At 35.9% G+C, this 13249-nt stretch overlaps 2 protein-coding genes across 2 annotated transcripts; both read left to right on the top strand.

Annotated features, from left to right (window-relative positions):
• The first annotated feature begins 3968 nt into the window (after positions 1 to 3968).
• LOC127094775 (putative pentatricopeptide repeat-containing protein At1g56570) lies at positions 3969 to 6160 on the top strand. Its single transcript, XM_051033556.1, has 2 exons — positions 3969 to 4658; positions 4802 to 6160. Exons 1-2 carry the CDS (start codon positions 4056 to 4058, stop codon positions 6011 to 6013), a joined length of 1815 nt encoding a protein of 604 aa, XP_050889513.1. The 5' UTR covers positions 3969 to 4055; the 3' UTR covers positions 6014 to 6160.
• A 2750-nt stretch (positions 6161 to 8910) lies between these two features.
• Positions 8911 to 12091, top strand: LOC127094774 (protein AGENET DOMAIN (AGD)-CONTAINING P1). The gene is made up of 3 exons (XM_051033555.1): positions 8911 to 9461; positions 9617 to 10090; positions 11800 to 12091. Exons 1-3 carry the CDS (start codon positions 9006 to 9008, stop codon positions 11812 to 11814), a joined length of 945 nt encoding a protein of 314 aa, XP_050889512.1. The 5' UTR covers positions 8911 to 9005; the 3' UTR covers positions 11815 to 12091.
• Positions 12092 to 13249: the final 1158 nt, after the last annotated feature.

Genomic DNA, 13249 nt, shown 5'->3' with positions numbered 1-13249 from the left:
AGGATGCTCATTACACATGATTGGTAGGAAATATTGGTTTGTCAACATGAAACCCTTAATAAAGAACATGGTAAAATTTGCAAATGATAATACTCTAGTAACTAAAGGTATTGGTGATGTTTTAATTATGAGGAAAGATGGAAAAAGGTCACTAATTTCTAATGTACTGTACATACCAGACATGAAAAGTAATTTTCTCAACATATGACAGTTGTTCGAAAAGAACTACAAAGTGTCAATCAAAGACATGATGATGAAAGTTCCCGACTCAGGTGGAAGGTTAATATTGAAGGCACCCATGTCTCAAAATAAAACCTTCAGGATTGAACTTAATGTGATGGAGCACAAGTGCCTTGCAACTGCAGCTAACATGGATGAATGGATATGACACTATAGACTTGGCCATCTCAATTTCAAAGACATCAGAGATCTGAAAATAAGAAACATGGTTTCAGGGTTACTAGAAATTGACATTCTAAATGAAATGTGTGACGAATGTGTGCATGAGATGCAACACAAGAACGACTTCAGTAAGGATGCATAAATCAAGTCGAAGGAAATTCTTAAAGCCATATACTCTGATTTGTGTGGTTCTATCCAGGTGGATTCGGTTGGAGGTAATAGATATTTTGTCACATTCATAGATGATTTCAGTCAAAAACTGTGTACTTACCTAATCAAGAAGAAAAGTGAAGTGATCAAGGTATTTATCAATTTTAAATTTATGGTTGAAAGACAAAGTTGTCGAAAACTCAAGATTCTGAGGACCAATGGTGGTGGAGAGTATGTGTCAAAATACTATGACAAGTTATGTGAGAAAGAAGGGATTGTGTATGAGGTGGTTCCACCTTACACTCCACAACAGAATGGAACAATAGAAAGGAAGAATGGAACCATCATGAACATGGTGAGAAACATGTTGAAAGGCAAACATATATCCAAAGAGTTATGAGGAGAAGTAGTGTCGACAACTACATATATTTTAAATAGATGTCCAACAAAGAAGCTAGAAGGAGTTACGCCAGAAGAATGTTGGTCTGGTGTCAAGCCTAGCTAGAGTCATATGAAAGTATTTAGATTTATAGCACATAGACATGTTCTTAATCAGTTGAGAAGAAAACTTGATGACAAGTCGAGTCAGATGATCCTAATAGGATATCATTCGACTGGAGGTTGCAAGTTGTTCGACCCAGTAAATAAGCAAGTAGTGATCATCATGGACATAGTCATAGAAGAGCTTAAGGAATGAGATTGGACTGAAAACATAAAGAAGGATTCAGTGAGAATATTACGTGAAGAACCAGAAATTTAAGTCGAAAGAGAAGTTCGACAGGAAGAAGCCAGAGGTTAAGCAAGCACAAGCAGACCTCAAAGAACAAGACACATGCCTGTAAGGTTTCAAGAATGTGTGATTACATCAGATGATGTGGTCGATGATGAAGATGAGCTGATACACTATGTTTTCTATGCAGATGTTGAACCAATCAATGCAGCTTAGGCATTAAAGGATTCAAAGTGGGTGAAAGCAATGAATGAGGAACTGAAGTCCATCGAAGACAATGGCACCTGATCACTTGTCGAATTTCCTCAAGGCAAGAAGGCAATCGATATGAAATGAGTATACAAGGTGAAGTTGAATCCCAAAGGTGAAGTAACTCGACACAAGGCAAGACTTGTGGCGAAAGGATTTCTTCAAAAGGAAGGAATCAACTTCAAAGAAGTTTTTGCACCTGTTGTTAGGATTGAAACAATCAGGTTGGTTGTTGGTCTAGAAAACATGAACAACTGGCACACATGTCAGATGGATGTGAAATGTGCATTCCTAAATGGCCCCTTAGATGAAGAAGTATATGTTGCACAACCATCTGGTTTGTGAAATAAGGCGAAGAAAGAAAGGTATACTGGCTGCATAAAGCCTTGTATGGACTTAAGCAAGCTCCAAGAGCTTGGAACAAGAATATAGATAGCTTTCTAAGGGAAAAGGAAATTATGAAGTTCACAACTGAGCATAGAGTATACGTAAGAAGAAGCAATAATGAATTGCTTATACTATGTCTCTATGTCAATGACCTGTTAATAGCAGGAAGTTGCAAGAAGGAGATCTAAGATTTCAAACATAACCTAAGTGAGGAGTTTGAAATGTCAGACTTAAGAAATCTCTCATATTTCCTTGGCGTCGAATTCTACAAGAGTGGTAGAGGCTTGATGATGCACCAAAGAAGATATGCAAGCGAAATACTCAAGAGATTTGAGATGCAAGATTGCAACCCAACTTCGACTCTAGATGAGCCCAGGTTGCAACTGTCGAAAAACACACATGAAGATGATGCTGATCTAACCACTTTGATACCTTTATCACACAAGGCCCGATCTAGCATACAATGTGGATGGTAAGCAGATTCATGCATAAGCCAAATGTATCACACCTAGCAGCGGGAAGAGGATACTAAGGTATCTAAAAGCAACTCTCAACTACGACATTTTTTTCTTGCAGTTGATGAAGGAAAATAATACAATTTAGTGGGATACACCGACTCATACTGGTGTAGTGATGCTGAGGATAGAAAATCAACAACTGACTACATGTTTATGCTAGGTGGTGCACTAGTTGCTTGGAGTTCAAGAAAGGAACCGGTAGTAGCATCGTCGTCGTGTGAAGCAGAGTACATAACTGTTTCTCTTTGTGCATGTCAAGCAACGTGGATGGTGAATCTGGTTGAAGAGATTACAGGGAAGAATCATGGAGCAATTGCCATGAAGATTGACAAGATGTCCTCTATCAATCTAGCGAAGAATCTGATAGCACATGGACGAAGCAATCACATCGAAATGAGGTTCTACTATCTTTGAGAGCAGGTAGTAGAAGTGAAATTAAACTTGGAACACTGCAGAACTAGGAATCAGATTGCAGATATCATGACAAAGGGAGTGCATGTCGAAGTGTTTAAGAAGTTAAGGTCTATGATAGATGTAGATAACTTAGATATAATGAGTTATGTGGTGTATTGAATTATAATTCTTTGTGTCGAAACAGGTAGTGCTCGACAGAAATAAGGATGTGTCGAAACATGTAGTGTGCGTTGAGTTGTATTAGATATCGAAGTGTCGAAGCAAGTTGCTTGACACATGATTTTGATTTAGACCAAAATAGGTATTTTGGACTTTTGTAATATTTGAGCTTTAACTTTGGGAGCAAACTAGGCTTTTGTAATTTTTGGGATTTAGCTTAGGGAGCAAGCTAGCTCAATTATAAATAGATGGAGTAACCCCTATTTTCATAACAATCTTGTAATCACTTGGAGTTGTAAAATTAACGAGATTTTCCACAGGCCGTGGGCAGAGAGACTTTACAAAAATCACCTTCTTCCCCAATTTCCGTCAAACTCTAATCTTCTTTCTTATTCAATTTTCTTTTCTTGTTTTCATCATCATTGTGCAACGATGCAATCTTGCAATCAAGATTGATTGATTCACTCGAGTGAAGAAGAAGTGGGAATTTGATCTATTGATTGAATATTGTTCATCAAAATTGACTCAGAATTACTCAAAGTTTTGAGTTTATTTCCAACATTGTATTTGACATTTTCTTCAACATTAATTCATGGTGCACGAAACTCGATATTACATATCTTTCAGTTCTCGATGTGGGACAACAAATTATCCAATAAGGATATCAAAATTGCGAGATTGGTGATGTTTTCGGGGAGTCAAAAATCAACAAGAGGTTTCACGTCGATGAAGAACACAACTGCCATAAACAAATATTAAGACATTCTAAGATGTTTTTTAAGAACATATGCTCCATATTTATACATGTTTTGATTCAAATATGGACAACTATTAGATTTTTAAAGCACACTATCAAATTTTTATATTCATACCAAAATTTTAAAATAAATGCTAAAATAGTTTGTTGGCCCCTATAAGTTAGTGGATTTTTGGTTTTGGTCCCTATAATATTTTTTTTTTGTCAGATTTCCTATATCTTACTTTTTGTGTTTGTTTTAGTCCTAAAGTGAAAATCCGCATGTTTGGTGCATTTCAAAACAAGGATAATGGCATCTTGTAAGAAGTTACTATCCTCAACTCATTTCCGACCCCTCCCATCATCTGTCCTAAACTCTCTTCGCTACATCCAATTGGACACACCCTTTAACCCCAAAGACTTGAAAGGTTTAACCACCGATCTCATCAAGTCCTATTTCGATAAAGGCTCAATCGAAGAAGCACGCTCACTGTTCGACGAAATGCCCCAGAGAGATGTTATTGCCTGGACGGTCATGATCACTGGCTACACTTCCTGCAATCACCACAAACGTGCGTGGAATGTGTTTTCTAATATGCTCAGAGATGGAGTGAAGCCCAATGCTTTCACTGTTTCTGCTGTTTTGAAGGCTTGTAAAAGTTTGAAAGCTCTTTCGTGTGGTGAATTAGTTCATGGGTTGGCTATCAAGATTGGTACTCAAGGGTCGTCTATATATGTTGATAATGCACTCATGGATATGTATGCCACTTGCTGTGATAACATGGATAATGCTAGACTGGTTTTTGAGGATATCGTAACCAAAAATGCTGTCTCTTGGACTACTTTGATCACTGGGTATACTCATAGACGTGATTCCTATGGTGGTCTTCGAGTTTTTCGCCAAATGTTTATGGTAAAATTCTGTTTTATATCCCTATTTCCTTGTTGTAGATCATTGATTTTTTTAGTGATTGATAAAATAATGAAAGTAGAGTAATCATTGATATCATATGAGTTGGAAACCTATATAACATAGTTTTTTTTTGTGGCAAACAGGAGGGAGGAGAACTGAGTCCCTTCAGCTTTTCAATTGCAGTTAGTGCTTGTGCGTCGATTGGCTCAAGTAATTTGGGTAAGCAGGTACATGCTGCAGTGATTAATCATGGATTTGAGTCAAATCTTCCTGTCATGAATTCCATACTCGACATGTATTGCAGGTGCCGTTGCGCATCTGAGGCAAAACAAGTATTCGGTGAAATGACTCAGAAAGATACGATCACGTGGAATACTTTGATAGCTGGATTTCAAACACTGGATTCTAAAGAGTCTCTCTGCATATTTTCACAAATGGTGTCAGAAGGTGTTAGTCCGAATTGCTTCACATTTACTAGTGTTATAGCTGCATGTGCAAACTTAGCAATTCTGTATTGCGGGCAACAGCTTCACGGTGGAATCACTCATAGAGGCCTTGATAACAACTTGGAATTATCCAATGCCCTTATAGATATGTATGCTAAGTGTGGAAATGTAGATGATTCACATAAAATATTTAGTGGAATGCCGCACACAAATTTGGTTTCATGGACTTCCATGATGATTGGATATGGTGCTCATGGACATGGAAATGAGGTTGTTGAGTTATTCAATGAGATGGTTAGATCAGGTATTAAACCTGATAAGATAGTGTTCATGGCAGTTCTGAGTGCTTGTAGCCATGCCGGATTAGTGGATGAAGGCCTTAAATATTTTAAATTAATGACTAACTATTATAATGTTGCACCCGATCAAGAGATATATGCGTGTGTGGTGGATTTGCTTGGTCGTGCAGGAAGGGTAAAAGAAGCTTATGAACTAATAGAGAATATGCCATTTATGCCAGATGAATCTATATGGGTAGCCCTTCTTGGAGCTTGTAAAAAACACAAACAACCAAGTATGGGGAAATTAGCAGCTTTGAAGGTTTTGGATATGAAACCAAATAAGGCGGGAACTTATGTGTTGTTATCGAATATTTATGCTGCTGAAGGTAACTGGGCTGATTTTGCGAGTTTGAGGAAGCTTATGAGAAGTACTATAAGTAAGAAAGAGGTGGGGAGGAGCTGGATTGAATTGAAAAATCAGGTTTACAGTTTTGCTGTTGGAGATAGATTTGTTTCTTCGAATGAGGAGGTGTGTGAAGTTCTGGAATCGTTGGTTAAACATATGAAACAAGTAGGATATGTACTTGATTTAGATTGCTTTGTACATGACTTGGAAGATGAGACTTGAATATTTAGAAGCTGGAAATATCATCTTATTTATGAATGCTTCATAAACCAATACAATTTATTATACAAGCATTAATTACTACAGAACATGATATTTCAAATCTGTACAAGCCTCTTATTAATAAACCAATACAAAAACGTTATATTCCATCCGACTCTATTTATAAGAGATAATTTACTTTTTAGATTCATTGAATAACTAATATATTTGATATATTATTAGACAAGATATATTGATTATTCAATAAATATAAAATGTAAGTTGTCTCTTATAAATAAGGTTGAAGGGAGTAGTCCATGATATTTATTCATGTATATGACTTGGAAGATGAAATGGTGGATTGACCCATCAATACAAATTCAACACACCAATCTAGGATGAGATGTATAATTGAATATTGTTCAACCCGTCAATTGTCAAGTCAATTAAAAGTTGATTTAGTATCTATCTACCTATATCTTTTTAACTAAATTTGAGTTTTTTATTAAATTATATACTGAAAAAAAAAACATTGTCAGTAACTTTATTCACAATATATCCAACAAAGCCTTAATTTTAGTATTTTCAATAGTTCGATCCTCTTTTCTCTATTACCCCTTGGTGTCTTTTATAACACAATTTTTCCTTTCTTCCTCTTGGAAGTTATGATCGTTACTATATTTATCCTAGTTAATGTCGTTTTCCTTCCATATGAGTGAAACGACCATTAACTAATGTTCTCTTGTTTGAGTCCAGCGATCGCAAAGGCCATTAACGTTGTTGCTTTCTTGGAAGTCAAACTTATCAAAGTAGTTATTTATGATCGTGGATGGGTTAATGATACTGAGCTTGTATCACACCCTTAACTTAAGCAGACCACGGAATTGGACGAGCTTATTTAAGGGGTATGATTTATTGAAGACGAGTTGGTGTAAGTCGACCATAAGTCTAATGAGCTTTCCACTCTTCAAAATGGAGAGCTATTGTGGTTCTTGCTTAACCTCGAATTTTTCTCTTCGAGTCTTTCCAAGCTCTATAGGGGAGTAGATAGGCTAGTTGATTCAGAGGGGATCTTGAGTCGATATGGATATATTGATAAACAAACTCCTAAGCACAAGGTGTGTATGGGGGAAATGCTTTGACTTAGAAGGCAGTCGGGTAGTCAGAGGTCGGTATAGGCATAATGGTACATAATGTTCTAAGCACAAGGCATGCATGAGCTAAGTGCTTTGACTTAGAAAGAAATCAGACAGACAGAGGTAAATATAGACATACTGGTAGACAATTCCCAAAGCATGAGGCATGTAGGGGCGAAATACTTTGTCCTTTTCTTCTGACCGATTTTAATCCTTATCTGGCTATTCTTTGGGGATATTGTGAATATTATATCTTCCATTTTAAACTAGCTTAATGATTATGATCCTTGGCAACTTGGGACCTATACGATTAGGGTTTCACGCTTTAGTACCGGTTGTTTTTAATGAATTACAAAGCCAAGTCGGCCAAATCTTTCTCCACAACCTTTATTTATAAAATTTTAGTTTTTTTTCTTTCTTTTCATGACTTTGATTTACCTCCTCCAAACTTAGTGAAGATAGAACGTTTGTCATCTCATTTTCTCGCATTGCGTTATAGTATTTTTTTCTTCTTTTTATTATCTTATCTTTTTTCATTTTATTTATCTAAGTATGGTATTTTTCAGAGAAAATGGTTGAACCTGAAACAAATTCTGAGAGGTTTGAGTCATGAATGATCGACTAGTGGAAGCAACTAATCTTGAGGTTAGTCAGGAGTTGGATGAAGATCCCGATAAAGTTAAGAACCCATTTTTTTTTGGAGGAGGCGACTGCTAAGACAAGTGACATGGATGTTCAAAATGATGATTTGTATGAAACTGCCCACGACAATTAAGACTTTATGATGTAATTTTTAGTTTACTCTTTTTTGTTTTAATTGGCCCGAACACTGTTTTGTACCTATTGTTGAGAATGTATCAAGTATGAGTAGTGTGGATAATAGTCCCACATTGGTTGGTAATGTGGAGACTTGAGCATTTATAAGTGAGAGAACTCACTCACCTATCACCTTAAGATTTTGGGTGAATATGTGGTGCGTCTCTCACAAAGGTGTTGCTCCAAAAGAAGAAGTCCCACAAAGTTCAATGCCCCATAGTGAAAAATTCCCCCAACATCTATTTCTATTTTGGGATCTTTTGAATAAAATTTTAATTTACTCCTTTTTGTTTGAGATATTTGTTTTTGCCAATCAATATTTACTAGCATTTTTGTTTATTTGTAGTAACGATATGGTCGAACCCAACCCTTACTGGAGATATGTTCATATTATTAATACTTCAGATGGAGTATCTTGTAGGTTCAAGGATACTTCAGAGAATTTCAATATAACATATCGAAGTGAGTAGCCTGTAGGTGCAAGAAAGCTCTAGATGGTTCTAGCATAATACCTTGATGGGAGTAATTCATATGTGCAAAAATACTCCGAGCGTTTCAACATAGTAGTCCGTAGTGCAATAATACCTCAAAGAAAGTAATCTGAAGACACAATGCTGCTTTTGACCTTGAAACAATGACCAAACATCATAAAATCAGACTTTCAAATTCGTCTTATCTAGAGTGTTGGTGAAGTCTATATCTTACTAAATCCATCTCATGAATCCCATTATTCCTATGAAAAATACGTGTATCGGTAGAACCATTATCCAAACAAAGGTTGCCAAACCTCAAAATTAAAAGAAACACAAAAATTAGGAGCCAAGAAATTGGGATTATTTGAGTGAAAAATAGAGTACATCTCTTCGTAACTAGGGGTTTGAAAATGAAGTTAGCCGAACATAATAAACTCGTTCTAATTCCCGCCAAACAAGCTAATCATTTATTTAATAAATAATAAAAAACAGATATAAAATACAAACACTACTCTCATTTCTCATTCTCATTCACATTCACTTCACCATTTCTGCAATCACAACTGCGAAACCCTAACCCGATAGTCCATGGCGTCCAATTCCAAAACACGCTCTTCCTCCCCCGCCTCAACCATCTTCAAACCTGGAACCTTAGTTGAAGTCAACTCCGATGACGACGGATTTCGAGGTTCATGGTTTACCGGCAAGATCGTCCGTCGTCTCGTCGGTGAAAAGTTCATGGTCGAGTATGACAACTTAACGGTTGATGAAGACGGCACAGAGCGCCTTAAAGAACCTATCAGGCTTCGCCAGCTCCGGCCAATCCCCCCCAAGGAGATTACCCGGGACTTCAAATTCGGCGATGAAGTTGACGCTTATCACAATGACGGATGGTGGGAGGGTCATATCACCGGAATATTAGAGGATGGTAGAAAGACCGTGTATTTCAGAGTATCGAGGGAGCAGCTGGAGTTCCCCAACGAGGAACTCAGGCTCCACCGTGAGTGGGTCAATGGAGGTTGGATCCCACCATTTCCACAACAGGTGTGCTTTGATTTCCATTGTTTATTGCGTTTAGGTTGAATTCTAGGGTTGCATTGTTATTGCATGTGTTATGATGTTAATGTTAATTAACTTAATTTGATTGCAATCGAATGTTGTGAGTGGTGATCTTGTTTGTTAATTATTAAATATTATAGGATGATAGTGAAATCAAGAAAACGGTGAGGGTGAAGGCTGCTGAAACTGTGACTGGAGACAATGCTGATTTTAAGTTTGAGGAAGGGGCATTGGTTGAGGTATGCAGTGACGAAGATGGTTTCAAAGGGGCTTGGTTTTGTGCAACCCTTGTTGAGCCTAAGGCAGAAGGGAAGTTTGTTGTCGAGTACGAGAGCCTGCTCGATGATGATTCAAAGCTTTTGAGAGAGGAAGTCAGTATGTTACAAATTAGGCCTCGGCCACCAAAAACTGATGATGTTGATCAGTTTAAGTTTCTTGATGAAGTTGATGCATATTACAATGACGGTTGGTGGGTTGGGGTTGTTTCTAAAGTTCCTGGGGATTCCAAATATATTGTTTATTTCAGGAACTCCAATGAAGAACTGGAGTTTCAACATTCCCAGTTGAGGCTACATCAGGACTGGGTGGATAACAAATGGTTAATGGCTTCTAAGGTATGATTGCATGTTTGTTCTTTTTGTTTAACAGTAGTCTTGAGTTAATTTGCATATCAGTAGACTATCAAAATAATTTGTTGCCTTGTGAGATTTGACTTTTGTTGCTGTGTCACTAGATGATTTTAAAGAGGAATTCTAGTCTTTAGATTAGTTGAAGCATGTGTTTGCTGCAAAAAAATATTATTTAAACTGACTCAATCTTTTGGTGTGTTGGATTTCATCCTTGATGGAATCTGGATTATAAGCATAATGTTTTGAAACTTGTGGCTTGGCATTATGAGGATGGGGCATCCAGTAGATGTTTTTAAATTGATTGCTTCTCAGGAAAATAGTTTACACTTAATAGCACAATAGGATTATTATTGACTCAAATTCAACTTGGTGATTATTAGGAGGTATGTCTGCCTCTTTTGTCGCTTGCTTTTATGGTCTAGATGTCTAGAATCTGGATTATCAATGTTTATCTCTGACAGTACTTAACCAAACTTGCTCTTCATTTCTTATGGTTGGCTTTAAATTGCGCCTTCCCTTCGGAGGATGATATTGTAGGTTGAGATGGGTGTATTGAGGGAGTCTACTATTGGACAAGATCATCAATATGAATTAATTGATAACATAAAATCATGTTTTATATATTATGTATTAGGCTGAAACATATATTACTTACCACAAAATCACTCTTAATGTTTGGATTTATAGTTTTATGCCTGTCTCTAAAACTGTAACTATATCCCCTATCTAGTCTAACCTCATTACGATACTTAACAGTCTTTCCTTTCTCCATACATATCCACGGCACCTAAGTAGATATTCTATGATCTCTATTACAAGAGTTATCATCCCAAATTCCTCTTTACTAATTCTATCTTTTTTCATGTAAGCACTCGTTCAATCCTCCTATCTGTTGGCTCTTCACTACTCAATATATAGTTCTTTTTTGTTTTTGTTTTTGTTTTATACAACATTGTGGATCTTTTGAAGCCGTGATTGTGTAACTAGTTTTCTTTTAAGCTTGAGAAGATTTTTTATATCATATAACACATCCAAAGCATTCCTTTATTTCATCCATACTATTTGGATCCCATGATTGACACATGCTTGTATTTCACTTTAACTGTATGATCGGCTATATGGGTAAGATTTGTTGAACAAAATCTTCTCCAAAATTTAGATTTTCAATTTACATTATTCAATAGGCTTGCATTTGCATAATAATTTGTTTACTTCTAGGTGGAAATCATTTACTTCTTAGGCTTATTACCATATCACTAACCATTTTATTTATCTTCTCTCTAGACTCTTCAATAATTTTTATATCATCTAATAAAAGTATGCATTGTATTATACATTGATCGATAGAGTAGTTTGAAAGTATCTGTCTAGCATGTCAACATGCACAATATTAGAAAATAACCTGCCTGTCAAAACAATAGTTTGAATAGCCATGTGCACGATATGGGTCATGTCATCAAAGAAATTGTCTTTATTAATATTGTGGACCAATACTTAATGTTGACTTGATGACGGACAAGGTTTTGAACTTTGATCTGCTTTGCAATTGTTGCTAACAAGGTTTATGAGTCTTAGCAACCACTTTGTTACTGTAAAAATACAGAGCAAATGAGATATCCTCGCCTCTTCAGCATGCAATAACATAATTTGATTTTACCATCCTAACCTCAAGCTTTTGGTTTAATCTATTTCAGGCGTTAAAGTTTTGAACGCTGGAAGTTGGAGAAAACACTAGGCTCCATGGAATGATGAAAATAGAAGTTTGTATATTTTCGACCGAGTTCTTACTAGCAAGATTTAATTTTTAGTTCTCATGGATCAAAACTTTGAACTTGTTGCTTTAATGTAATTGTGAATATGTTGAAATATCAACTCCATTAATTTGATCAAGTGGTAGAGAGACAGGTTTTTTAGCCTCGCTAGTGCCTTTAAAATGACATTATATAACAAAGTGCTGAAATATGAATTGTTATCATTTCTGTTTTACTTTACTACCTAGTCATGGTGTAAAAGTATTGATGATTATTGTTTTCAGCTATGGTAGAGTTAGGCAAGTGTAAGTACAAATGAATGAGCAACCAAATCTTTTCCAAGTATTCTTGGGTCGATTCTTGGTATTGCTAATACTTTAGAATCGGGGTTTCTTCTGCCACCCCAAATTATAGTTATACTTCCCATATTTCAACAATACCCATGTTATCCTTAAGAATATTTGAGCAAAAAATTGGTAGACCAATCTTAAAAATTTGGTATCTAGCAAAACAATCTGAAAGTACATTAGATTTTCAAGATAATTGGAAAGTATGATTAGTACTAGATCTTTAAAACAACGGGAAGTTTTTAGATCTTTTGTCCGTAAGTGAAATCAGTAGTTATAAAAGAGTGACAATTGAAAGGTTTAGATTTAGATTTTGTCGACACTTTTGTACCATTGTAATTGCGCTGACCGTTTTGTGAGGTTTAGAATGAATCAAAAGTTGAATAAATAAGGGTCATGTATTAAGAATAACATCTTACCATGCTTTTTCTTCAATTTTTGATCAAGATAGAAGTGTACTTAAACGGAGAGAAACCTCCCGTTGAGTTTCGACTTTTGGAGAGCAATGTATGTCTCGCCGTCTTGAAATCCAAATTGAATGATTTATTGTTTGACACCGATAACAAAAAGGTGATTAAGATCGAGTTTCGTGAAGATTGAATTGATATTGATGGAAGAGTGAAATACAATCTTATTGAGTTGAAGACCGATGAAGATTTGAAAGTTATATGGGAGATCATATCACTGTAAGCTAGCTAAGGGATCAATTGAGTTTGATGCGAGCATTTTTAGATCAGTCGACAATATTGTCAAAATGCTGAAACGTTTAGAATCATCTGATAGTGTTTAGGTTTTCTTATTTATGATTGTTTTCTTAAGTTATGTAATCGTCTGTATAAGTTATGTTACTGTTTGTCAAATGTTAAGTTATGTTCATCATGCATCAAAGGAAGTTCCAAAACGTTATCTAATAAAAAGTGTTGTGTAAATGTCTGAGTAATGTTACACATAATATACAAATAATACATAAAAGTAATAATAATGTCTAAATATGTCCTTGTCGCGAAGCAAAAAAATACCACGAGCGATCGTATGCTCGAAATAAC

This window comes from Lathyrus oleraceus, chromosome 6 (assembly GCF_024323335.1).
Source record: "Lathyrus oleraceus cultivar Zhongwan6 chromosome 6, CAAS_Psat_ZW6_1.0, whole genome shotgun sequence".
In the NCBI taxonomy this organism is placed as follows: Eukaryota; Viridiplantae; Streptophyta; class Magnoliopsida; order Fabales; family Fabaceae; genus Lathyrus; species Lathyrus oleraceus.
The sequence above is the reverse complement of the archived record's forward strand: the minus strand, read 5'-3'. Positions and strand labels throughout refer to the sequence as shown.